This window comes from Ailuropoda melanoleuca, chromosome 1 (genome assembly GCF_002007445.2).
Source record: "Ailuropoda melanoleuca isolate Jingjing chromosome 1, ASM200744v2, whole genome shotgun sequence".
Lineage (NCBI taxonomy): Eukaryota > Metazoa > Chordata > Mammalia > Carnivora > Ursidae > Ailuropoda > Ailuropoda melanoleuca.
The window spans coordinates 192317616-192341238 of NC_048218.1; the positions used below are offsets into that span (position 1 = coordinate 192317616).

Here is a 23623-nt window from a genome sequence, read left to right on the forward strand (position 1 = left end):
GGGACTAAGGTGCTTATTGATGTGAGCCTCCGTGTACTCATCTACAAAATGGGTATAGTAATGGCAACTACTGCATAAGGTTGGATCCTGAGAATTGAATGATTTCACTTTACGAAATCATCTCTCTGAAGGAGTCTTTGTGGCCTGGGAAGTGACGACCCTCTGTCATAGGGCACTGAATTAGGGTTCTAGCTCTACCCAGCTCTTGTGTTTTCTTCTTTATCTACTCCAAGTATCTTATCAGCACTACATTTATGAAAGGACCTAATTTTTCTAATCGATAGGATACGGAAGAAAAGACTACGGTCGTTTAGAAACCTTGTCTTCGGGATCAGTTTGGTTTCATGATGTGAACTTGTGGCCTAGTTCTTTAGAGAAAACTGTGGGCATTGATCTTATTACTCTGTATGGTGTTCAGTTCAGAATAAAAGAAATGTAAAAGCTGGTCTGTTAATTGAGATGAGGAGGCATAAAAGAAGGTAGAATTCTTAGGGAATAAAATTATCAAGTACATATCAACACTGATCTGTTAAAGTGCTGAGTGGTGCATTAGAGACAATTAGAGGCTACAGCCGACGGGGATGAGGTGCTAATTGGGTAGTGCCCAGGAGAAAGGCGGAAGGTGCCGGGAAGGTCCCATTAGCAACAAGTCCCTCTGAAAAGTCACCTGCGAATCTGATGAGTCATTGAGCCAGTGCCCGAGAGGCCAGTCCTCACCAGCACTCGCCTCTTGATGTTCTTTCCTTATCTCGCTCATGTCACAACTTTCATGGTGGAGTAGGACTTGGTTTAGGGGCGAATAATGGGAAGGAGGTACAAAGGTCGTGCCTGGAGCCGGTGATGGAAGTGGCCCAAGAGTGAAGAGGTAGAAGGAAAGTGAGGGCTCTTACGCAGAAAATAACTTCTTTGAAATGACTTTAATCTTGCTTTGATAGAATTATGAAGGGTTTTAAAGGACTCCGTATTGTGCTGCTGACTTCCTTGTGTTTCACCTTCTATCCTCTTGACCTTCCTTTTCACCCTGGCTGTTGCCATAGCAGCGAGGAGGCAGGCACAGTGGCCTGAGGGACAGACCCTGTATCCACCTGGCCTTCCTCCTGAGCGCTCCTCTGCTCCTACCCCTGGGGTCCCTGTGTGGGGGGGCACCCACGTAGCCATTCCTGCAGACTTGCAAACCTAGGAGTCTGTGGGAACTTACGGCTCGTGTGTGGCCTGTGAGCACGTTCTTAGGGGGTGCTCTCCTGTTCTGAGGGGCCCAGGGGAGACTGCGTCCTGCTGCCCACAGTGGGGACCGGCTCGATAACACACCCTTGAGTTGGCTTGTACTCATTCCTCTGCCTCCACTTCTGTTTCTCAGGACCACTTCCCCAAATCAGCCACCTGCTCACGAGCCCTTGTCTCAAGCTCTGCTTTGGGGGGAAACTGGGGCACTTATCATTTTTAGTTAATCATTTCTATGCTTTGTTGGGAAGCTTTTGTCTCTACTTGCATTTCAGGATTTGGGCAGTTGCAAGAGCCTGGCACTGACTTGACTCTATTCATTTATTTCACGAACATTTGCCGAGTGACTACCATATGCTGTCCCACAAGCTAGGGCCGGACAGAGAACATGAGGGATTCTTCTTCAAGAGGGCTGTCACTCGGTCCCAAAAGCTACTGTCCTCTAAAAACTCATGAGATGCCGGGACTTGCTCCAAGTGCGTTGTAACCCTTGCCTCACTTGATCTTCTGTGAGGAAGGTGTTATTTTTCTCATCCTTACAGATGAGAAAATTGAGATTTGGAGCTGGTTAAGAACTCACCCAGGGTCCCAGGGCCGGCCAGTGGTGGGTGGGGTCTCACCATTACTCTGTGTAGAGAATGTGTTCGGGCTGCAGAGGGGGGATTAGGACACTGGTTTGGGGGATTGAAGTCCAGCTGTGTGGATGGGTGTGCTCACCCAGTTCTGAGTGAGTGGCTTATTCGCCTGTGTTAGCCCCAGAGGCAAACTACAGAGGAAGAAGGGATGAGACGTGGGGCGGGGGGAGGTGGGTGGGGGGGCGGGTAGTTGGGGGTGGTGCAGGCCTGCACTCAAGGGGAATCTGGTCCTTTTAGTGCAGGAAACAGGATGTGCTCCTGCTGAATGGGGTGGAGAGCACATCCCTAGTGACCCGCCAGCTTCCCCTCCCTGACCCCTTGGCTTCCTGTCCCCCCAGGCCCTGCCTTTGTATCCCTTGAGTGAGTTTGACAGGCTTACTGAGGAAATGGCTGGGGACCGGGAATATGAGGAAGCAGTGGCCCAGGTCTGTGCTCTGATGTGGAACAGGGGCTAGAAGGGCCCCTCTTTGGTTGGGGGGCATGAGTACCTCGCCTGTATTTTAGGGGTGTCAGGCCTTTCTTAGCATTAGGCAGCAGTAAGTGCTGTGGAGAAAAGCTAGCATCTTTGTGTGGACGGGCCTTTCTAGGCCTCATGAGACATTGCTGTTTGTGGCCTCCTCAGGGGGCTGCCATCTTGAGAAGGGCTTATGTTGAGAACGTGGTCTATGCCCCTAGTAAGGATCAGTTCTCTGCTTTCCTGGAAGTTGACCATTGATCAAAATCCAAGTATATAGAAAACTATAGGTTATGTTTTAAAACGACCTTGGCCGGGGGCACCTGGGTGGCTCAGTTGATTAAGCGTCACACTCTTGATTTCAGCTCAGGTCAGGATCTCAGGGTCATGAGATTGAGCCCCATGTGGGGCTCTGCACTGGGCGTGGAGCCTGCTTGAGATTCTCTCCCTCCCTCTCCCTCCCCCACCCCGCCCCAGTCAAACGCCCTCTCTCTTTCTCTCTCTAAAATAAACGAACAAATAAAATGACCTTGCTGGATTCATCCCTACAAAGCAAAATAGCTTCTCCTTAGGGAAGTGTGGGGTGTGAGTGTCGTGACCTCCACCTGAGCCTGGAAAACCGTCACCACTGCAGGTGTCTGGATGAACAGAGAGCAGGAAACTTCCAGCACGGAGCTGGCTAAAGGCTGTCCTTCCTGCTCCTCTTCCTCCTCCTCGTGTCTTTCTCCCGATAGCCTCCCTCCCCTCTGCTTCCTTTGTTCCTGTTCTCTATAAGATTTGCTCCTTCTTTTTCTGAGTGTTCCCCTTCTTCCCCAATCTGTCCGAAGTCCAGCTCAGGAAAATTAGGAACTTCCACAAAATGAGTCACATTGACTGTAAGTAGCTAATGATGTCTTAAACAAAACAAAACAAAAAAAAGACTTAGGTCAAAAGAATAATTCTCTGTGGGTGGAAGGTGAGATTTCCTGTATCAGCTATCAGCTAAGGGGCTACCTGGTGGTCAGGTTAAATTTCCAGGACCCCGTAGCAATCGGGATGGTCTGCTGTGCTGCAGTGACAGAGCCCTCCCCCCTCAGTGACTTAGAACAGCAGAGCCTGAGTTTCTGCTCATGGTCCGTGACCAGCAGGCTCATCTGGTGTCTCTGCTCTGCGTTGTCATTGTCCTCACTGTCCAGTGCTCATATGCCATCGACGTCTATTGGGGTGGGAAGCCTTTGTGCTCATTCAGGAAGGGAAGGTGCTTTGTATTGACAGTGATGCACGCTACCAGCTATCCCGGCACAGTGTTCGGGGTGGGAGTTCTGTTAAAAGAAAAGCAGGACAGGTTTGGAGGAAAAGATTGGTGTGGAAGTGCCCTGCCTCTGCCTCCACTCACTCTGCTTAGCCAGCAGCTCTGCCAACCCTGGGAGAGGTTCTGACCACAACGCCTGGCTCTCTTCACCTGCAAAGGATGGCCACTGGCTGCAAGTCCAGGCATTAGTTTCCTAGAGATAAAACATTCATGGGAGGGGATGTGGCCTGATATGGAAAATAATGGAGGCATATTAGTTGGGTGGGGAGATGAGCCAGTGATCACCTTTGTCACTTGATGGCTTTCTCCCAGTCCTACTGCCCACGTTCCTCTTGCCACCGATTCAGGATTTACCGAACACTCGCTCTGTGCTGGACACTTGCTAAGCTTGGGTAACGTAAGTTGAACTGATATGGTCTCTGCCTTCAACAATCTCATAGTCTAACAATCAAAATACATTCATGTCCCTTTTTCATAAGATGCTAGATATTTACTTTTTGGCAATGAATAAATGAGGCATCTGTTACAGAATGAATTGTGTCCCCCCAAATTCAGCCCTAACCCTCAATGTGACTGAATTTAGGGAGAGGGCCCTTAGGGAGGTAATTAAGGTTAATGAGACCATAAGAGTGGGGCCCTAACCTGATAGGACTGCTGTCCTTATGAGAAGACACCGCAGAGAGCTCTCTTCACGCACACCCAGAGGAAAGACCACGCGAGGACACAGGAGGTAGTTCTGGGCAAGCCTGAAAGAGAGTTCCCACCAGAAACCAATCCTGGCACCTTGATCTTGGACTTCTAAGCCTTCAGAACCTCGAGGAAACAAATGTCTGTTGGTTAAGCCCCCCAGTCTGATATTCTGGTACAGCGGCCTGAGCCGACTAATACAGCATCCATTCTAAATTTGAGACTGAGGCCTTGGGCCGGATCCACTCTTTTGTTTGTATGATGTCATTTTTATGACTAGTAATGACACCGCATGCACGTGCGACCTTTGTGGTACTCAGGATCTCCTCACTTTTGTTCTCTAAGTCAGCCTTCCGCACGACCTCTGGGATTCATAGAGCAGTTAGGAGTGTCTTCAGGTCTTGGAGAAGGAAACCAAATCCCAGCGAAGCAGAATGCTCAAGGTCATGGTGGCTGACCGTGCTGAAGCATGACATCATGCAGGTAAAGGAGTCATCGGCCATGGCAGGAACTGGATCGTGTGTGGAATCTGATTTGAACTTTCAGACTGAGACCATTGTCCCCACCACAGCCGGCCTTGTTATTTAGGAAAAGAGAGAAATATACTTTTCCTGTCAGTTGGAACTATTGAAAAAAACACACCAGTCTGATCTCAGTCCCTCGGTTTGAGCAGGGTCTTGAGGTCGCTAATTCCTGCTTTCCCTCCTAGGTGTCATTTGTTCCCTCGTTGTCCCAAGGTTGAAGTGCTCCCTGGTCATTGGCTATAGGATGTGTCTCCCAGAGATGTGGCGTCTCAGTGTCACTGGGGAGCCGTGCTTACCCCTCACCTTAGGAGGGCTGTCTTCTGGAAGGTGCGGGGCAAGCCAGGACCCACAGACTTTGCACCAAGTCACCTCTTGCCCTTTCTCTCTGGCCCCATCTTGGTGACACCCCAGGGACTTTGCTTTGAAGGCTGGAGGAGCTGGGAGTCGGGGCTGGGGGTCAGGGGCGGCAGGGAGGTGGGAAGGGCAGATTTGCTTTTGGCAGCCTGGAGTCCGTCTCACCTCTCCCCACCCTATCTCCTACCCTTCCTCACTTACTCCCCCTGCTTTGGTGCTTCTGACTGTCTGCCTCATCCTGCTTCCTTCCTGTTCTCTTCTCATGGATTTCACTTTGAATTATAAGGACATCAGAGGCATGGAGCTCAACCTTCTCTGGCTGTTGCCCTGAGGCTTAGAGAGACAAAAGATCTGTTCCAGGGTAGCCAGTTGAATGCAGAGGACTCAGAGTTCCTGGGCCCAGGCGGGGCTGTATGCTGCCCAGTCTGCACGTGCTTCCCTTCCCCCTCACACCACCCCTTGGAGGCCAGCATGGACCACAGACGGACACGGGTAGCAGGTGGACAGCCGTCCATGCTCCCTGTCTCCATTACCACCCTTCCTATTCTCTTTCTCTCCCTATTCTGTTCTACACTGGAGGCACAATTGGGTTCAAGATTTCCACCCTCTATCAAAATGCTGGGGGTCGGAGAGACTGATGAAATTATACTAAGGTGTAGCTTGCCAAGAAGACTTACAGCAGGGAAAAAAAAAAAGACGACTTACAGCAGGGATGGCAACTTGTGTCCTCTCTGGCACCAACTCTAGCAGGTTTGCAGTGTGTGCCTGGAAGGCTGTGTTGAGAAGGATTCAGAGGCTGACCTGGCTTCATGCGGAAGTGATGACTGTTGACAGCACTGGCTGGTAGCATGCGTGCTCTCCCTGCCTGGGGCGTTATCACCTCCAGAGAGATCTGCTTTGTAACTGCAGACAGAGCCTTGAGTAAGAGAATGTACCTCTGGTGGTTGAGTTGCGTTATCGTGGCGCTGCAGAGAGCTGCCACATCTGTGCATCGTGGAGGTCTCCTTACGGCCAGCCTTCCCCTCTGCCCCCTCCAGCCAGACACACCAAGAAAGACCCAAATCCCAAACTGCATTTTTATTATTTTTTAATAAACTTTATTCTATATTACAAATAGGTTTTTTTTTGTTCTGAACTGCAAAATAGGAATGCCTTATATTTACATACACAGGTATACAATTAATTATAACAAAGGTACAGAAGCTTGCCTTTACCAAGTTACAACTGGGCTCCAATTTAAATAGCATAGGTTTCCTTTTTAAAAACTTTATTTTTTTAAATCTTTTTTTTAAATCTTACTAGGATACTCTTTTTTAAAAATCAAAACCAGAAGACCCTCTTCCTCTAATAGATTCCATCCACCTATCTTTGAGGCTCATTATAACACTGTTGTCTAAAGATATGTTTTGCTTTGTTCTAACAAAGGGTCAGTGTTCAAGGTGGGAGCTTTATGGAAACAAAGGTGGGGTGGGGCTGGAAGGGGGTGACCGGAGCAGGAGTGACCTGCCCCACCTCCTTCGGCGGCCTCTCTCTGAGACTCAAAGGCCTCCGCCTGTTCCTCAAACCACCCACTCATCCTTCCTTGCTTCTCCTCTTCCCTCTAGCATTGGACTTGACTCTGGGTGGTGTGACCGGGCCAGACTCCGCTCGCCTACGCCTCGGCTTACTGAGCTGTTCTCTGTTGGTGGTACCCTGGAGTTGCTGGTTACTATGGTGACCGGGCAGGACCCTGCTGGACCAGCCCATCTCTGGTGCATACCCGCTCAGTTGGGGAGGAGGCCAGCTGCACCCAGTCCTTCCTGTCCATCTCAGGACCTGGGGGTCTTGTTCTTGGTCAGCATCGCCATTGCATGACTAAGCAAGGACCTCAGGCCTCAGGACACCAGACCCAGGCGGGGAGTGATGGAGGGGAGGGTCATCTACTCTAAAACACAGTCATTGGTTTCCAAATGGAAACAAGATTCTTTGAGGTAAACTAGCTTTTCTTTTTAAAGAACGGAAGGTTTAACGAGCCAACAGCTGGGGAGAACATCAGGGAAGGGAGGAGGAAGGAGAGCACACAAGACACGTGTCACATCTTGGTCACGGGCCTGAACCGCGTCCAGTAGTCCTAGCTGGTAAGCAGTCTCGCTTGGTTAAGTGTCCTTTGCATTGCTCTTTAACTGTATCCTCTGTTTTGAGTCCCACTCTTGGAAGGGAGCCCTTCCAAAATGTGCTTGAGTCGTAAGATCAAAGATACTAACAAAAGAAGTTGTAATTCCAGTTTAAAAAATGGTAGAAGATGAGCTGCATAGAACGCGTCTATTTGCCATGAGCGTTTGCACTCTCGGGAGGGGACTTGGTGCCCCCATGACCAATCCTGAACAGGGCGTCCCTAGGGTTTGAGGGAAGCTGATGGGGACGGCAGGGGGCGCAGCAACACTGGGGCCGCCCAGAGAGCCAAGACTGGACAAAGTGAAAGGGGGTGAGAAGGGAAGGTGGGGCACACCCGCTAGAGGGCATACAGCCCCCCTCCCGCCTCACTATCTCTGCCAATGTGGACAGAAATCTCTTTTCATTTATTAGGGATCTTGTTTTGTTTAGCTTTGCTTAGTCACTGGTCTACTCATGGAATTTAATGGGGACTCTAATGAGTATGTATTACTTTTATAACCCAAAAATCCTGTATATTTTATAAAGTTGGATACTCCCCCTAATTAAAAAAAATTTTTTTTTTAATCAGGGAGCAAAGACTTATAGTTAAAAAAAAAAAGTCTCTCTTACAAGTCCAAAACTCATCCTAGAGAGATTCCTTTGTGAATGGGAGGAATGGTCTTGTCTCTGTTTTCCAGCGGAGGGCGTTGCCGCTCTCAGCACCGTGGGGACAGAGGCCCGAGGTTTCCCAGCCTCTCTCTGGAGCTGCCTCTCCAGAGTCACCTGGAAGCTGTACCTCAGCTTCCCGTTCTGTAACGGCTCTCGGTGGCCACACCTGTGGGAGCAGACGGGCAGCATGGCAGGCTGCAGCCATCAGAGGTGCCCGGGAAGCACCGAGAATATTAGCAGCCATGGAGGCTTCTTCCCCAGGCATGTCCACATGGGGAATATCCTGACCCATTTTTTAACAACAGGGGGAGCCCCCCTCCTCAGCCCCAAGGCTCTCTTCATCCCTCAAAAGTCACAGGTGAAGAGTTTTGTTTCTTCCTTCCAGCAATTTGGACTTGACAGCCACACCTGGGCTCCCTCCTTCATCTCCAACGCTTAACATATACAAACAAAAAGTAAACAACCTCAAACCCCAAAGAAACAGTCCACATATAGGTTAAAGGAAAAGGGAGGGGCTGCGGGGCCCTCAGTCGCCTGTCCTGAATGCTAACAGGGGTCCTTAATGTGAACTAGGAGCAAGAGGAAAGGACAGGAAGGAGCCAGTATCCTCCTAGGGCAGGGTCTTCTCCTGGGGAGATATCTGGAGGTTATTCATGCTTAGAAATGCCTCTCGGGGGCCTTTCAGAACATGCTGGGACCGCTTGTTGGGGTGGCCCATTCCTGGAAGGGCCACGAAAGAGGTGTCTATGGGCCTCCTGCCTGCAGAGCCTCCCTGCCTCTTCCCCTCCCTCCTTGCTGTCTGAGAGGTGGGGAAGTTTGTTCTTGATTAAGAATAATTAACTTTAACCTTCACTAGGTTAAGTGTTTGACTTCACATCCTGTGAAGCCAAAGAAATGTCCCCTTATTCCTGAGAAAGGAGACAGATGAAAAACAGGCTTTCCCATTAGGTTAAAGCGCAGGATTGTTGAGGGTTCTGGAAACATCAGCAGGACTTGCCTCTTGGAGTGGAGTTTGCTTGGGAAATCACTGCTTGTCGCTCTTCTGATGGGGGATCCCCAGGGCCCAGGTGGGACTGGGGACCCCCCATCACTCAGGAAGGCAGTGCCGGGAAGGTGGCAGGGGCCTGGAGCTGCCCCAGGGTGGGGCTGGCGTGTGAGGTCTGAGGCTCCCGTAGGAGGAAATATGCAGCCTTGGGGCAGAGGCTACGTGAGCAGCTGTGGGCGAGGGGCACAAGGGGGCACGGTCGCCTTTGCGGGGGAGGGACACTCTCAGCAGCCAGACATGCAAGGGGAACACGAGCACAGGGACCTCGGGTGGGAGGAGAAGGGGTGCTGGGACAGTACCTTGACATTAGCTTAGGGCTGGGGAGTGAGATCCAGGCCTGAGGCCTGAGTGGACAAGGTCAGCGACCTTACCGGTCAGCGACTGCCGCTTCTGCCTGGTGCGGTCCTGGATCGTCTGCTTCACTTGGGGATTATCGAAAAGGCCTTCTCTCTCTGACCCTAGCCCTAGCATCTAGGGCCTGACTCATCGGCCCACGGGCTCACAAGAGGGAGGCTCCAGGGCTGACTCTGGGTGTGCATGTTGCTCTGGGGTGCGAACCTACCTTGGCCTGTGAACACTCAGGCAGTCCTCTGTCCCCAAATTAAAACCACATTGAAAGAAGGCAAGAAAAAGTATTTTCCTGAGGAATTGACTGACACAGTAGCCAACTTCACTTAGTGGCACTATTTGCTTTTACCCAAGAAATGTCAGGGTCTCTCCTTATGTGGAAGGACAGAGAACGGCAAAGCCCACCCGTGGGCAGACTTGTGCTCCCCGAGAGGAATGACCTGCCTGCAGCCGTCTTTCTCAGTTTCTATCCATCTGTCCTTTTAGATTCAGGACCCCATAAAGCTCCCTGCCTCCCACCACCACGGCTTCAGCCCATCTCTCTCCTACATTCAAAATCCCCATCTAACCTAGGTCAGTTATTCTGACTGGGTGATCTCCTGACGCCATTTTGACCCTGGTGGTCTCAAGGGCTGGAGGGTGCAGGGGGCGGTTGAAGGGGGAGGTGAGAGGAGACGGGCCTTTTCTCCCTTCCTCTCTGCCCGGGACTCAAGAAGTTAGATAAAGATTCCACCTTAAACAGAGTTATGACCCTGCAAATTCACTGCCACGGCGGGGAGGCCTTGAGGGGACCTCCCTTCCACAGGACCATTTTGCCCAGCTCCCTTCTCTGCTGCGTGCTGGCCCCCAGGTCCCCTGGGGCAGCTCTCAGCGTCTCTGGCCTGCCAGGAGGAGCTCGGGGATCCCAAGGGGAGTTTGGAAAGAACATGGGGAGCCAAGGACAGCTTTTTGACAATGCTGCCTTGTCTTTACTTTGAAACGTATCACACGTGCACCACGAATCCAAATGGAAAAAAAATGGAAAACGAATGGAGAAAGGAAAGAGAATCTTTGTGGGGCAAGATGGGTTGCAGCTCTGGGTGATTCTATCCTGTTTCTCCAGCCCAAGCAGGCCGCAGAGACTTCGGCACACAAAACGCCAGCAGCGACCCCACCCCCCCAGCAATTAGAGTAAACTCTGCCCCAACCCCTTCTCCAGGAGAAAGGAGAGCCAGGACACTGTCCTCTCCTCTTTCTTCCTGACGCTGAGGTTTCTCTGAGGTGTCTGAAGTTTCTCTCATGACAAAACAGGAGGCAGGGGCAGGGTTGGGGGGGAGTTCTGTACCGACAAAGGAAAAATAACAATAATAATAATAATAATAATACGGTAAAAAATAAAAACTTCAGCAGAACCATGATAACAGTCTTCTTTTCTGCCTGTTCATTTTTTTAACTGTGCAAAACTTAAAAAATAAACCAAACACACTCACTCACACATGCGTTCACACACACACTCAGCTTCCACTCCGCGAATCTGTGTTAAATATGTTTGTGTCTCTCTCCTCCCCAACCCCTCACGTGTGCAAATATATCTTAGCGGCCGTGGTGCCTCCTCCGCCACCCCCCCCAACGTGCTTCCTCTCTGGCCAGGGCCCGTGGCTTCTCGGGAGGAAATAAAATGGTCAAGGGTAGAAAGCCCATGCTTCTCCACCTGGCACTGCATTTGCTAAAACCTTTGGTTATTTTCCCCCCTCGATGTGTATCTTTTCCCCATTCTCCTCTTTCCGTGGTTAGGCTACTGGTGTTTGGTTCCCATTTGTCCTTTCCTTGATGCCACATGCTACCCTGCTGTGGGTCACCTCCACCCAGCCTCCAGTCAAGTCCAGGCCTCCTGTGGCCACTGAGCACCCTGGTTTCCTGCAGACAGGGGACTCTCCTTCCCCCCACCAGCACTCAGCACAGAAAGCTAGCGTTGAAATGTCCTCAAGCTGCAGAATGAATGAGCAAGGGTGGAGAAGGGAATTACTTCAGGGTCCCCTCCATAGGACAAGAAGTCCTTTTGAGCTCTCTGCCTGCTCCTGGGACAGACAGACAGACAGACACACACACACATACACACACACACACACACACACACACTCATATCCAAAGGGGCCAGAGTTCTTAAAAGTACAGGGTGCTCCATGGACTTTGCTGGAAATGTAGTAGTTCCTTCCCCTTTCCAATTGGGGCTCACTTTGAGGGGATGGCAGGGACGGATGTCTGATGCTCAGGGAGTGAAGGCAAGACTGGAACCCTGACTCACAAGCACATCTTCGAGGATGCTTCTCCTTGTCTCCCAGAGCGGCGTACAATTAACCACCAGGGCTACTAGGAGAGAATCTTGCTTATGGTGGGAAACTGGGCCAGATGGCACCTAAGGTCCCTTCAAGATTCAGGTTTCCGTGACCCTCCATTAGACCATCTCTTACCACAGGCCCTGCTGTCTGAGCACACGTTTGCCTGACGGGCTGAAATGAGAGATCCAGAGATGGAAGGACAGATGGAGAAACAGATGCCAGGGCCGAGGCCCGTTGTCTCTTCTCTCATTGTTGGCCAGGTCCTTCAGCTTGAGTCCTTGGTCCCTCCCGGACATGACGAGCTGGGGGCTGAGTGTGGCTGGCATTCTGGTTGGTCTCTGCGAGGCTGTGCTGGAGCGTGGTTCTCTCCGTGATGACGGGGGAGGAGGTGAGGAAGGGCAGTGACTAAAAGACAGCGGATGGTGAAGAAGTCATTGCCAAAGGGGTCTGGACAGTCTGGACAGTCCAGTGACACAGTCGTCTGCATAGCAATGGCACCAGGCTCTGCAGGGGGCCGGGGGCCCGGCTCTCTGCCCCAGCCTTTTATAGAGTTCTCAGGAAGGGGGGTGGGGACCGAGCCAATAAAAGCGGTTGGAGGGAGAATCTCCTGGATGTTCTCTGCATTCAACATTGAGCCTTGATGAGCGCCGACCGAGGAGGATGCCGGTGCTTTCTCTAGACGGCATCGAGGATCTGGCCATGGACGAGACCTACGACTATGGACGTGCTTCATTTGCATTTGGGGGCGAATGGAAAACACCAAATTCTGCTTCCAGGGTAGATGCGACCCTCCTTTTCTCCCACTGCACGTGACGTTTCTGCTGCTATGAGCCAGACTAGACGGGTAGGAGGGTCTCTGTGGTGGCCTGTAACTGCTGTTTCTCCTGTCCAGCTTTCCACCGGCAGGGGAGGGGACGGGGCAGGCAGGTCCCTAAGAGCACTTGGAAGGGCTCCAAGAAGACTGCAAGGGGACAAGGTGGCCTCTGGATGCCAACCCAACAGGTGAGAGGCAGCTCCAAGAGCCCCTCCCAACCCCCCACTCTGCTGTATGCAAGAGCTGGGCCTTTCTTCTCACAGTTGCAACGGGACCACACCCTGGCGGACCACCTGGAGATGGAAGTGGGGGAAGGGAGAGAGCCAGGTGGTGTCTTCGCAGTGAAGATAATACTGAGCTCACTGCCTCTTCCCGAGAGCAAGGTTCGGCCCGGTGTGGAAAGTCCTCCTCCATCTTTGGGCGCCGCTGCCCATGCCCGGGGTCAGCCGGGAAAGAGAGCGCCTCTGATGTCTTCTGGCTGGGGCCCCGCGTGAGCCTGGCCATCCGGGACTAGCTGAGGGGTGGTGGCCTGGTCCGATCGTGTTGGCAGAGCCACAGAGAGAGAAGGGATGCAGGGAGGAGGGCGAGACAGAGGCGGAGAGAGAGACAGCGCTGCTCAGGGGATGCTGCTGACGCCGGTCGGAACTTGCACTTGGTAAAGATGATAATCTAGACTGAGGCACGGCTTGGTGTGTCCCTCCCCCCAGGGGCCCTGGAAGGACGGTTCTCAGCTGTCTAAGCTCATGAGGGTTATGACTTGTTCTAGTTTGTAGGCCAGTTTCTGCTTTCCGCACTGATCGTCATGGTCCAGAGGTCCGAGGATCTGCGGAAGGGCCGAGCACAGGGAGGTTACTGGTTTGTGCATACAGGTGTGTGTTGTTAGGGCATGCACAGACAGGGCGAGTGTGGCCAGGCTCGGGAACCCACGCGCACACGAAGTTGCTGGGTCCGCAGGCAGCCTGGCTAACAGGGTTGGGGGGTGTGGGGTGCTCAGCTGTGAGGTACAGCGCGTGGGTACCCCTGGGTCGATGAGCACGGGGCGTCGGCACATCCATCAGCGGGTCTCAATACATGTGTGTGCTGTGTGCCCACGTTCGGCATCCGGCAGTGGGCAGGAGACACCCGTGCAGCGATGTACTAGGCCCTGCGGTGAACAAGCACAGTCCCCCTGCGCGTGAAGTGGGGTACCCGGGTCTCCGGGGAATGTGGTCTCCCAGATAGTAAGGAATCCCACCCCTCCTTCCTACAAAGGAATATCTTCCCCCATCAGCTCCCCGAGGCCCCAAAGCCCACATTTAGAAAGTCATTTGGCCTCACTTGTGTGTTAACAAACAAATATCCCTCCAAGAGTTCTATCTCATGCTCTCCTGGACATCAGCACCGAACGACCATGTCTTCCAAAGCCTTTCCTGAGATCCGATGGTTGGTGGAGGACAAGGACAGTGAGGACGTGATGGAAAAGGTGTTAGAATTTGACTCGGGCTCGGGCTGATTCAGATGTGGGACTGAATTAACAGACCTACCAATTTCTAGAGAGGTGATCTGGGGCAAAACAAGTCACCTCTCTGATCCCTCACTGCCTCAGCTGTCAAATGTGGGAACTCATGGTCTGTGTGGGCGGCTCCAGTGGAGAGGGCCCAGTCACGTAACACACGCGGGTGTCTTTCCCACGTAGTTCGCCCCACGAGGCGTGCATGACACACAGGTGTGGCACGTCCTGGTGCTGCGGCTGAGGGGCAGGAGGGCAGAGGAGGCGAAGAGGAGGCTAATGGCTCGAGAGGAGGCTCTCCGAGCTTTGGATTTCCTGGCCGACTTAAGGTATGTGCAACTGGGGAGACCAAGATGGAGTTGCCGACTTCTTTGCTGGCCAACCGCCAGTTACTGGCACCAACATTTCATGAAGATGGAACATTTTCACACCAAGGGGAGATGAGTGGACTTGTAGACTAAAGGCCAGTGCTTCCAAGATGAGGCAGCTGTATTGCGGTGCTGGCACATTCCACATCGTCCTTACTTCTCTCACGTGGCCATGGACAGGGGAAAAACCTTGCCCCGGACCAGCACTGGCCTGCAGGCTGGTGTCTTGGTCCCCCCATCAAGGGACCCACAACTGGCTTCCCTTCACTTGAGGTTCACAGCACTGTGCTGCTTATGGCCGGCTGGGGCTCCTTCCTTAGCCGGGGGCTCCTATACCCTCTCTCATTGACGAGCTGGGAGGAGGCAGAGAACCGGGGGCACTGGCTTCAGCCCCTGTTACCACCTTCCACTCATGGAAAAGGTGGTTATGCTGCTGCTCAGACATGGGGAGCCTGGATTCTGAACCCACTTGGGCTAAGCCTGCGTGACTAAGAAACCTCCATTAAGTGCCTCTGTACTGGCCGGGAAGAAGGCAGTATCAGCCGTGGCAACGACCCCAGGCAAGGTTTTCCACCTGGGGACCACAGCAGCTAAAACAGATCCCATTCTAGTCTGTTCTGTATCCTGTTCTGATCCTCCCCCCCTCCTCTCCTCTCCCACCATAGCATACCATGAAGCCTGCTGCAGCCTGCCATGGGCGTGGGAAACTGCTTGTGTAAAGAGAATTAGATCAGAAGAGAGAAGGGAAAAATAAAAGAGAGGGACAAGCAGGGAAGAACTAAGAATTTTAAAAAGAAAAAGAAAGAAACAGATACTTAATCTAAATATCTGAGAATAGGGGTTAATGCAGAATTTACAGAATGGGACATTTCTACAGTCCCAGTCTGTGGAGCACAGCCCCTAAGTGCAAGGTGGCAGAGAGTTTCCCCAGCAGAGGTGGGGTGTTGTCTGGGGTTCATGCCTGGTGCTCTTTTACGTACAGGCTGCTACAGGCAGGGAATTTTCATCTCTGCCCCGTCCTCCCAGCAGGTCCCAAGCAGGGTGGGCTCACCTCCTCGCTGTACTTGCCCACGTAGGAGAAGATCTCCGAGAGCGCGCTCATGGCGTTGAACTCATTCATGTGCATGCGGGACTGCTCAGCCAGGTACGCGTTCATGTCCTGGTCGCTGATGGCCGGCATCTTCCCGATGTCTGAGTAATACCTGCCAGGGAAGGGAGTGGGGAAGAAAGGAGCTGGAGCCGTGCGTAGAGAGTAGAGGAGAGATGGAAACTCCTAGCACGATGTCTAAGGCCAGTGGATGCTGGTGCATGACCCTCTGGGGACCATGGTGGGCTGTCTCCCACGTGCACTTCTGGGGGTGGCCCGGGAGAGCCCCCTGAAGCTCCGGATGCAGGGGGCACAGAGGGAAGGGATGTGGCCCAGACACGGTCAGAGGGTGAACAGGGGTGGGAGCAGGAGTAAAAAGTTGCGGTCTCCTGCATCAGCCTTGCTCCCAGCTACCGAAGAGGGTCCGGTCCGTCTGTGTCCTTCTGACATCTCCTCCCACAGGCGCAAGAGCTGCCCTCCACGGGGCCCGAAGGCTCTTCCAAGCAGTTGCTCTGCCTCGATGCCCTCCCCTCTCTGGGGGTTACCGGGGAGAAGGGCGGGGCTGGGGGCTGCTTGGGGAGAGAGGCTGGCAGAAGGCAATCAGTCACTGTCACTTGCAGCTGTGCACTGCTGTCAACTGGTTAATTAGATGCCAGCATTTACATTTTTAATTTCTGCAATTTGACATTTTATGCAGCAAACCCCAACTCCTCCGCCAGAGGGGAGTTGCACAGTTTCCTAATGAGGAACAGAAGGGCCCCGGGGCCCTGAAGACAGCCACGCCCCCCTCCCCAGGCGTTTGCTGGCTGTGGGCCTCTCAAAGGGGGCCAGGAACCCACAAAAACAGGGAGGCATCAGGGCACTGGGGGAACACCCCGGGAGTCCTGGTCACCCCAGCTCAGCCTGCGCTGAATGCCTAGGGCTTCAAAGCTGGGGAAAGCAAGCCTGAGAACTTGGAACAGAGTAGGGTAGTGGGATGGTCGCGGGGGCGGGGACTAGGCCCAGGGGAGTGAGGCTTCCAGGGCACAAAGTGATAGGTCCCAGGCACTCCCTGAACTCAGGGCTTGGTCTGGCGAGTGTAGGGGGCATCCTCCAAGGCTCTGGTACAGTCTTACCCTGGCCCCCGGGCCCTGCGTCATTCCCAGCCCATGCATAAGTCCTGTGCCATCCCACCCCGCCTCTCCCCATCCCTGCCCAGGAGTCAGGTGACAGGCCGGCAGAGGGGGCACTCGTGTGTTACTCTAGCCATCACGCTCAAGGGCCTGCGATGGAATGACAGTTCAATTTGCTGCCAGAGCATTCCCGGGCCGCCCTGCCACGAGCCACAGCCTTGCTGTGACTGCAGACCTGTCGTTCATTCCGGAACCTTCCGAGGGAGGCAGAGGGAAGGAGCTGAAATCTGTGCACTCTGGCAAGGGAAGGGGCTGGTCGGAGGGCGCCTCCTTGACCTCAGAAACCTGGCCCCACACAGACACACTCGCCAACCGCTTTGTTGAGCTGATTGCGTCTTGGCAGGAGGTCTGGGCCCAGGGACAAGAACTTAATGAAATGGCCTTTCTCGGAGAAGCCTGGGGCCTCAGGTGAAGCCGTCCTGCCCTTGGCCTCACCTGGCCTTCAGCCTTTACAACCCTCTTCCGGGGTGGGTTCCTCCGTCCGCCTGCCCTCCTCATGTTCAGAGCCCTCCGTTCCCTGTCCTGTCCCATTGTGGCTCCTCAGTCCCTTCCCACAAGAGGCCACTCTCTTCCTGGCCTGCAGCCCACCCCTGAACACCCTCAGGTTCCTCAGGGTCCTGGGTGATTTAATGACATTCCAGGTATAAACGTTCCAGCGAGAGACTCAATTCATTGGCACTATTTCAGGAAGGCAGTAAATGCCAACGTTCCATTTTATGGTGGAGACCCAGGGGTTTCAGTGGTGGTTCTCAACCTTGCCCCTCCCAAAGAGAAGTGTGCCATTGTCTCCTCACAGATTCCACACCTACCAAACTGAATGTGCTTGTCGGGTGGAGGGCTGTGTCGTCAGGTCACATTGCCGAAAACCGTGAACCGTGACCTCCCTGGCTTCCCCCAGCCAGTGACCAGGCACGGCGCTAACACGCCAGGGTCCTCAGCTTCCTCCTGACAGTGACGCTCTGTCACCTGTGGACAGTCAGAGAGACTGACTGGGATGAAACCCCAGGTCCTCACCAACGGGACATGACTGTCATCAGAAGCAGACGCCTGCCATTTCTGTCACCTGCTCATGGAACCTCTCACGGGTACATGGGTGGCCTGTCAGGCTTTTTGCACGTAGCACCCAGGCTCCTACTGCAGCCTTTATGGTCCCTGAGGTGCACGAGAGCCCAGGTTAGGGACCTCTGTCTGCATGGAAGTGGCAGGTGCCCAGCACTCTGTCCCTTCAATATGGCTTGCCTTGGTGTGTGCTAGACGCCGGCTCCATTTCTCCGAAGAGAATATCTAGAAAACGTGTGTGTGCGAGAAAGAGAGGGCGGAAGGGGTTGGGAGTGGAGTAGGGAGAGGGCAGGGCTTCCAAGCTTCTCATCTGAAGAGATGGGTGGTGGCCCGCATGCCCTGCATGATTCTAACAGTGAGGTCGTGTCTGCATGGAGCAGCCAGGCTCTCATCTGTTGCCTCTGTGCCGAGGCTGCTGGATTGGATCGGTGCACGTCTGTGGCCACACACAGGCCCGTGAATGGATCAACTGCACGTCGTCATCTTCGGCAAGTTCTGACTAGTTGAGCTGAGTAGCCATGGGCAGCTCAGTTTCCTGGATGAGTGTGGGGCTTGGGGCCTGACTGACACTCTGTCTGGTTCTTGACCCCAGCCCTACCCAGCGCTGGTTGGGCCCATCCACCCAGTGGGGCATGCTGGCCCTGCCTTGACCTCTCCTCTCTCCCCTCCAGGGCTGTGCCCCCACCACCCCCCAGCCTTGCCAGCACCCCCTGAGCCTGATAATGACCTCACCCTGGATCCCCTGGCTGTGTGGGCAAGTGCTTCCTTCTCAGCTCCCGCTGGGCTGGCCTTTGCGCTGGGCTCCGCCACCGAGAAGGTTTATTGATTGTGAAGAATGCAATTACGCCCCATTAATGAACTTTAAACAAGTGCTCTTATCAGCAGGCTGTGCGGTGAGGAAGGGAAAGGTTAGCCCAGGCTCCTGTACTTGAACTTCCTCCCGTAGGATTTCTGCCTGTAGGCGAACCCCTTCAGAAGGGACTGGTGCTCGGAAGGTCCCCCAAGTGCCCGCTCTAGCTGGCCAGGGTCTGTCAGGCTGGCCAAGGCCACGTCTGCTGAGGAGATCTGGGTCCCACTACTGGCCCTACCTCGCATTCTTTGCTGAGTTTGCTCCTACTGGATGGGATGCCAGTACCCTAGTGGGTCTTGGGGAGTGCTATAAAGGCAGGGCTTCAGAATGCTGAATTTTCTGCTGTCGACCGGTCTGTAGTGGTCTACATTTGTGGGCTTCTGGGGGGTGGGCCCGGTGTGTGATGGCGGGTGTCTCATCTCTGCCACCGTGATGGCTCCAGTGATAATGACAGTGGTCCCCAATGCCCTGAACTCTTAGAAGAACGACGTTTTGTCATCCCTTCGAACACCCCAAGGATGAAGGCATAGACATGGAAATTGCTCAGAGCGTCGGAGGTTCTGATGTACAGACACATGGCTTGCAAGGCCCTGCACAAAAGTCTCTTCCTCTGAGAACCATTCCCTGACTTCTCCAGGCCCAGCGGAGTCAGGCTTTCACTCCCGGAGCCGCACCATTACGGCTCGTGGGGCTTGTGGAGTGCCCGTCCATGTGTCTTCCTTGACCACAAGAGCCACAAGGGAAGGATCAAGTGTAATATATCCCGAGGGCCCCATACACTCCTGATGGAGACCATAAATGTTTGACCCACGGATTGATGAATAAGTTAATGAAATGTCTATACTTCGCCTCCACTGTTGTTCCCAGGGTGAGCTGTCATAGCTTTATATTTTGAATGGATGGCTTCCTTAGGGGGCATTTTTGAATATTCAGAATTCTTAACCTTTTTCATGCTGTGACACACATGATAGATGATCTTCAAATGTGTGGCGCACCCCAGTCCAGTTCTGAGCGAGTCAGCTGTGACTCCACTGCACTCATTCCTACCTGGGATGCACCTGTCCTTGAGTGCAGGTGAGAGAGGCTAATGCACGACAGGGGCAACTGCGAGGCTCTTCCAATTTAAAATGAGAGGAAATCACCACCTAACATGACCATTTTACGGCTCTTGCTAATAAAATAGTAACTACGACTGCTTGGGACACATTGTTCATGGTGACAATACCAGTGAGTTCTGCTCTCTAAGACGAGTATAATGGTTGATTGCTACTGGGAACCAAGAGATCCTTCTCCCTTTCCCTAGATGTGGCCATAAGCAAAAACCCGAATACTTGGACGGAGGCAGCAGAGACTGGGAGTCTGTGGTGGGGCCACCGACCATTAGCACTGCAAGGTATTTGGAGGCAGGAATGGGATGGGAGGGTGGGAGGGAGGAAGAAATGGGAGGACGGAGGAAGAATGGGACGGGAGGACAGGGTTGGGGGAGGACAGGTAGGTGAAGAACTTCTAGGAGCTACAAGCCAGTATAGGTGTGATAGAATGATCTAGGCTGTTCAACCAACAGAGTTAGTGAAGCCTCCAGAATCCACATACTTCCCACCTGCACTATAGAGGGGACCAGCCAGGGTAAACCCGGTTTCTTAGCTGTGATTGGACATAGGCCCTCCCCACTGTCGCACCAGTGCCTTCTACCGCAGCGAGTCACTAAGCCTGAGTCCCAGGTGGGCTGTCCGCAGGCTCCGGCAGTGACATCACAAGTGGGTGAGCCCTGGCCACAGGAGCTTGGGTTCTACTGTCGTTCTTCTGGACTGTGGGCTGCTCAGCTTCACCTTCCAGCAAGCAGACAAGCTCGGATGCTAGGTCCTCGGGCAGTGACAGTGGAATTGATCCATCCACCACCAAGTGAGGAAGCACTCCAGACTTGATCTCCAGACCTGTTCTCACCATCTTCTAATCCCTGGGTCTCTGCAGCTCATCCCAGAATGAGGGGAGAACGGGTTGGGGTGGGATCTCAAGCTAGTGAAAGATGACTCTCCCAAGAGTGCCACTGGTTGCTAAGAAACTGGCGGGATAAGAAATGGAAGCCATCGAGCCACTCCTAAAAATAACCCAGTGGCCCAGGGCTCCTCGTGACCTGCAGCAGCTGCATGGCACAGATTCATTCAGCGCCCGGCGGCAGGAAGCCCAGGAGCCCTGCGCGTGCGTTACTCTCACCCCTGACTCACAAACTGTGTTCTGGGGATGTCTCTCTGCAGATTTCTCAACAGTGCCCCCAGCCCCCTACGTCCCTGCTTCCTTGCTCCCTGCCTGAGGTCCCAGCGCAGTGATGTCGCACCAGTGCCCGGATCTCCTAGCCCAGCTGCTGCCTTTTTCCTCCCTCTCTGCTGAAGAGCTGGTGACCACACAGGAGGGCTTGTTTCTGCAGCTCTATTGTTGGAAGAATGAGCCACCATCTACGTAGAGGGAGGTGAGAGCCTCTCCTCATGACTCAGACATAATCGGATACAAGGACAAGAGAGCTCTCTCTCTGTTGGCCGACACCGATGCCCACCACACACATCAGCAAGGAGGGGTGGGGAGGATCTCCAAGAACAAAGGGGAGAGGAAGAACAAAATTCAATCCTTTTAGCAAAACTATGTTACCAAGGCGGCCAGGACTCTGTGCCCTCTTAGTTATTCCCTCTTTACAAGGGAAGGCAATTTTCAAGTATGAAAATGGAGACTGTCTCTGCCATGGGTGAAATGATACTGTTCATTTTATTTCCAGTTACTAAGTCAAGAACGATTTTTGGCATCTTTTACTCTTAAAAAAGGCACCAAATATGAGCTTCCATCCAGGTTTTTTATTTTTAAGCTACATGGTAGAAAGAGAAAGGGACTCTAAAATCAGGACTGCCATGTAGAGTTGTGCAGGTCGTTCACTGCACAAAGGTGCTTGGGCTGACAACCAGTCCATCACTCAACAAACCATGCACCCTGGCCAGGGTTATATCCTCTAGTAGGAAAGGCACTTTCCCTAATTCACACAGGGACACCATATAGGTTGCCCTGTCTAAAAGTATCATAAATCATAGAAAAGTGATGTAGGAGTCAGCTGAGTTTGGGGATCAGCTCTCATCTTGGCCACTGAAGTCACCTTGGGCTGATTATTTAGCCATTCTGAATGTATATTTCTTCACTTTCAGGGGAAGAGAGTGAGGTTATAATCCTGTCCCCTTATATCCCAGGGCTACGGGCATGAATAAATAAAGCTTTGGCTGGGTTGCCTAGCTCAGGTGGTTGGTATGTGGCACTGATTGGCCCAGACAAACCACTGATGTTCTTTACCAGGAGTTAGCTTTGCATGAAGACGGGCTTCCCAGCTTACCGGTGGCCCTCCAGTCACAGGACATTGCGTGAGACGATGATTAGGCCAGGGCTACGATGGCCGAGAAAGCAATGCAGGGCATGGGGCATCAAGAGCTCGTCTTGGCAGAGTCAAGGGACTGGGGCAGTGAGAAGTGTCAGAGTGACAATGACATCCCTACAGGACGTGGGGAGACTTGCCGGATGGACAGGGGCAGATGGGTAGAGGACTCCAGATTTTCTGTGCCAGGATGTTATTTGGTCCCTTGAAGGTTTGTTTTGTTTTGTTTTGGTGGGGATTAGAGCAGGAGCTTCATTTCCTTCTTGGGACTGAAGGCATTTCAGCCCCGAAGATCTGGGGCCCTCCATGCAGAGTGGGGGCAGAGCCCAGTGGCCACCTCCAGCCAGGTTCTCTGGGGTCTCGTTTCAGCTGACGGTACCACTGGGCACATGGGAGTGTGGGCATTGCAGTCGCAGGATCAGGCTTTGTGAACGACCCGTGTGTAAGCACCAGCCCATTTTGGAGGGGAGGGGACCCCTCATCAAGGGCAGTTGCTTGCTACAGCAAGGAGCCCTACCTTGGCCCAGGCCCAGCACTCACCTCTCTACCCAGTTCTTGTAGCTGGGGATGTCCTTGGCGTAGAGCAGCTTGTTGGAGGGGGAGTCCTTGCCCAGCCGGTGCTCGGACGTGGAGCAGGAGTCCATGAACGTCTGGGCCACCACGGAGAGGCAGGCGTCTGTGATGCTGTTCTTGTGGATGTCGAACACGAACTGGGGGTTCTTGATCATGTTGACCCAAAACCGCAGGGGCAGGCTGTGTGGAGGGAAGAGGCAGATGGTCAGAGAAGATAGGGCAGGGGGCTGTGGCGTAGCCCCGAGAGTTCTCTGGAAAAAGAGGAGGGGATGGGAACCAGCTGTTCTTAAGCAAAGCCTATGCCACTAACTTACCTGCCGGGAAACTGGGGATCAGCAAGGCTGAATAATCCACCCACAGCTAAAATGTTGATGGTCCCCGGAGAGGGCTTGATGCCCAGTCTGCACAGTGGGACTACAACCTTCCCTGATAGCCCAGGGCTTGCGGCTCAGAGGTGGCCAGGAAGGAATTTCTGACTCTCGTCCACTGTCTGCCCCCTATGCTGGATACAAGGCATCTCCAGTTGGCAAACTTTAAAGAATAACCGGGAAGACACGCTTTGTGGCTTATTCTCTGCCATCCACTGTATGACTTGGAAGACGGCATATCCTTCCCCCTGCCTGGGACTATCAGCTTGATCCTACATGGTGAGGGCCCTGGGGCTGAGCACTTTAAGCGGAGCTAACTGATTTCTCCTCTCTGAGCTGGCATGCCTAGAAACCCGCATTTACAGCCCTTCCGCTGCTCTCTCGTGTTCCCTCTTCCCCTCCCTCTTTCTTGCACTTAGCATCTTCTGCCTACCAGGAGCTACGCTAGCACCTGGGGATCCAGTGTGAATAAGACATGTCTTCCACCCTCAAGCAGCCTGCGTTCTGGTGGGTTCGTGGGGGCGTCAGACATGCCATCAAGCATGTGCTGTGAGAACTATCAGTGCTAGAACCCAGGGACATACAGGGTCTGATGGGACACAGGGAGGTGTCAGCCGGTCTACTCAGAGAGAGACATCCAGAAAGTCTTCAGAGAGGGAAAGACACTTCATGGTCTGAGTTTTAAAGATGAACAGGTGTTCCTTAGCTGGAGGAGGCCTGGGGGCAGTGGAGAGGATCCGCTAAAGCAAGACGAGAGA

At 53.2% G+C, this 23623-nt stretch overlaps 1 protein-coding gene across 4 annotated transcripts in view; it reads right to left on the bottom strand.

Moving 5' to 3' along the window:
* Nucleotides 1–6236: 6236 nt before the first annotated feature.
* PLXNA4 (plexin A4) overlaps nt 6237–23623 on the bottom strand; it is a 537871-nt gene continuing 520484 nt past the window's right edge. For all 4 annotated transcript variants that reach the window (XM_034672299.1, XM_034672298.1, XM_034672300.1 and 1 more), the window contains exons 30-32: nt 22465–22677; nt 15402–15552; nt 6237–13316 (exon numbers count right to left, since the gene is read on the bottom strand). In XM_034672299.1, the coding sequence (XP_034528190.1) occupies nt 13221–13316; nt 15402–15552; nt 22465–22677 (460 nt within the window). In that variant the 3' untranslated portion in view covers nt 6237–13220. The remainder of the gene's footprint in view (nt 13317–15401; nt 15553–22464; nt 22678–23623) is intronic.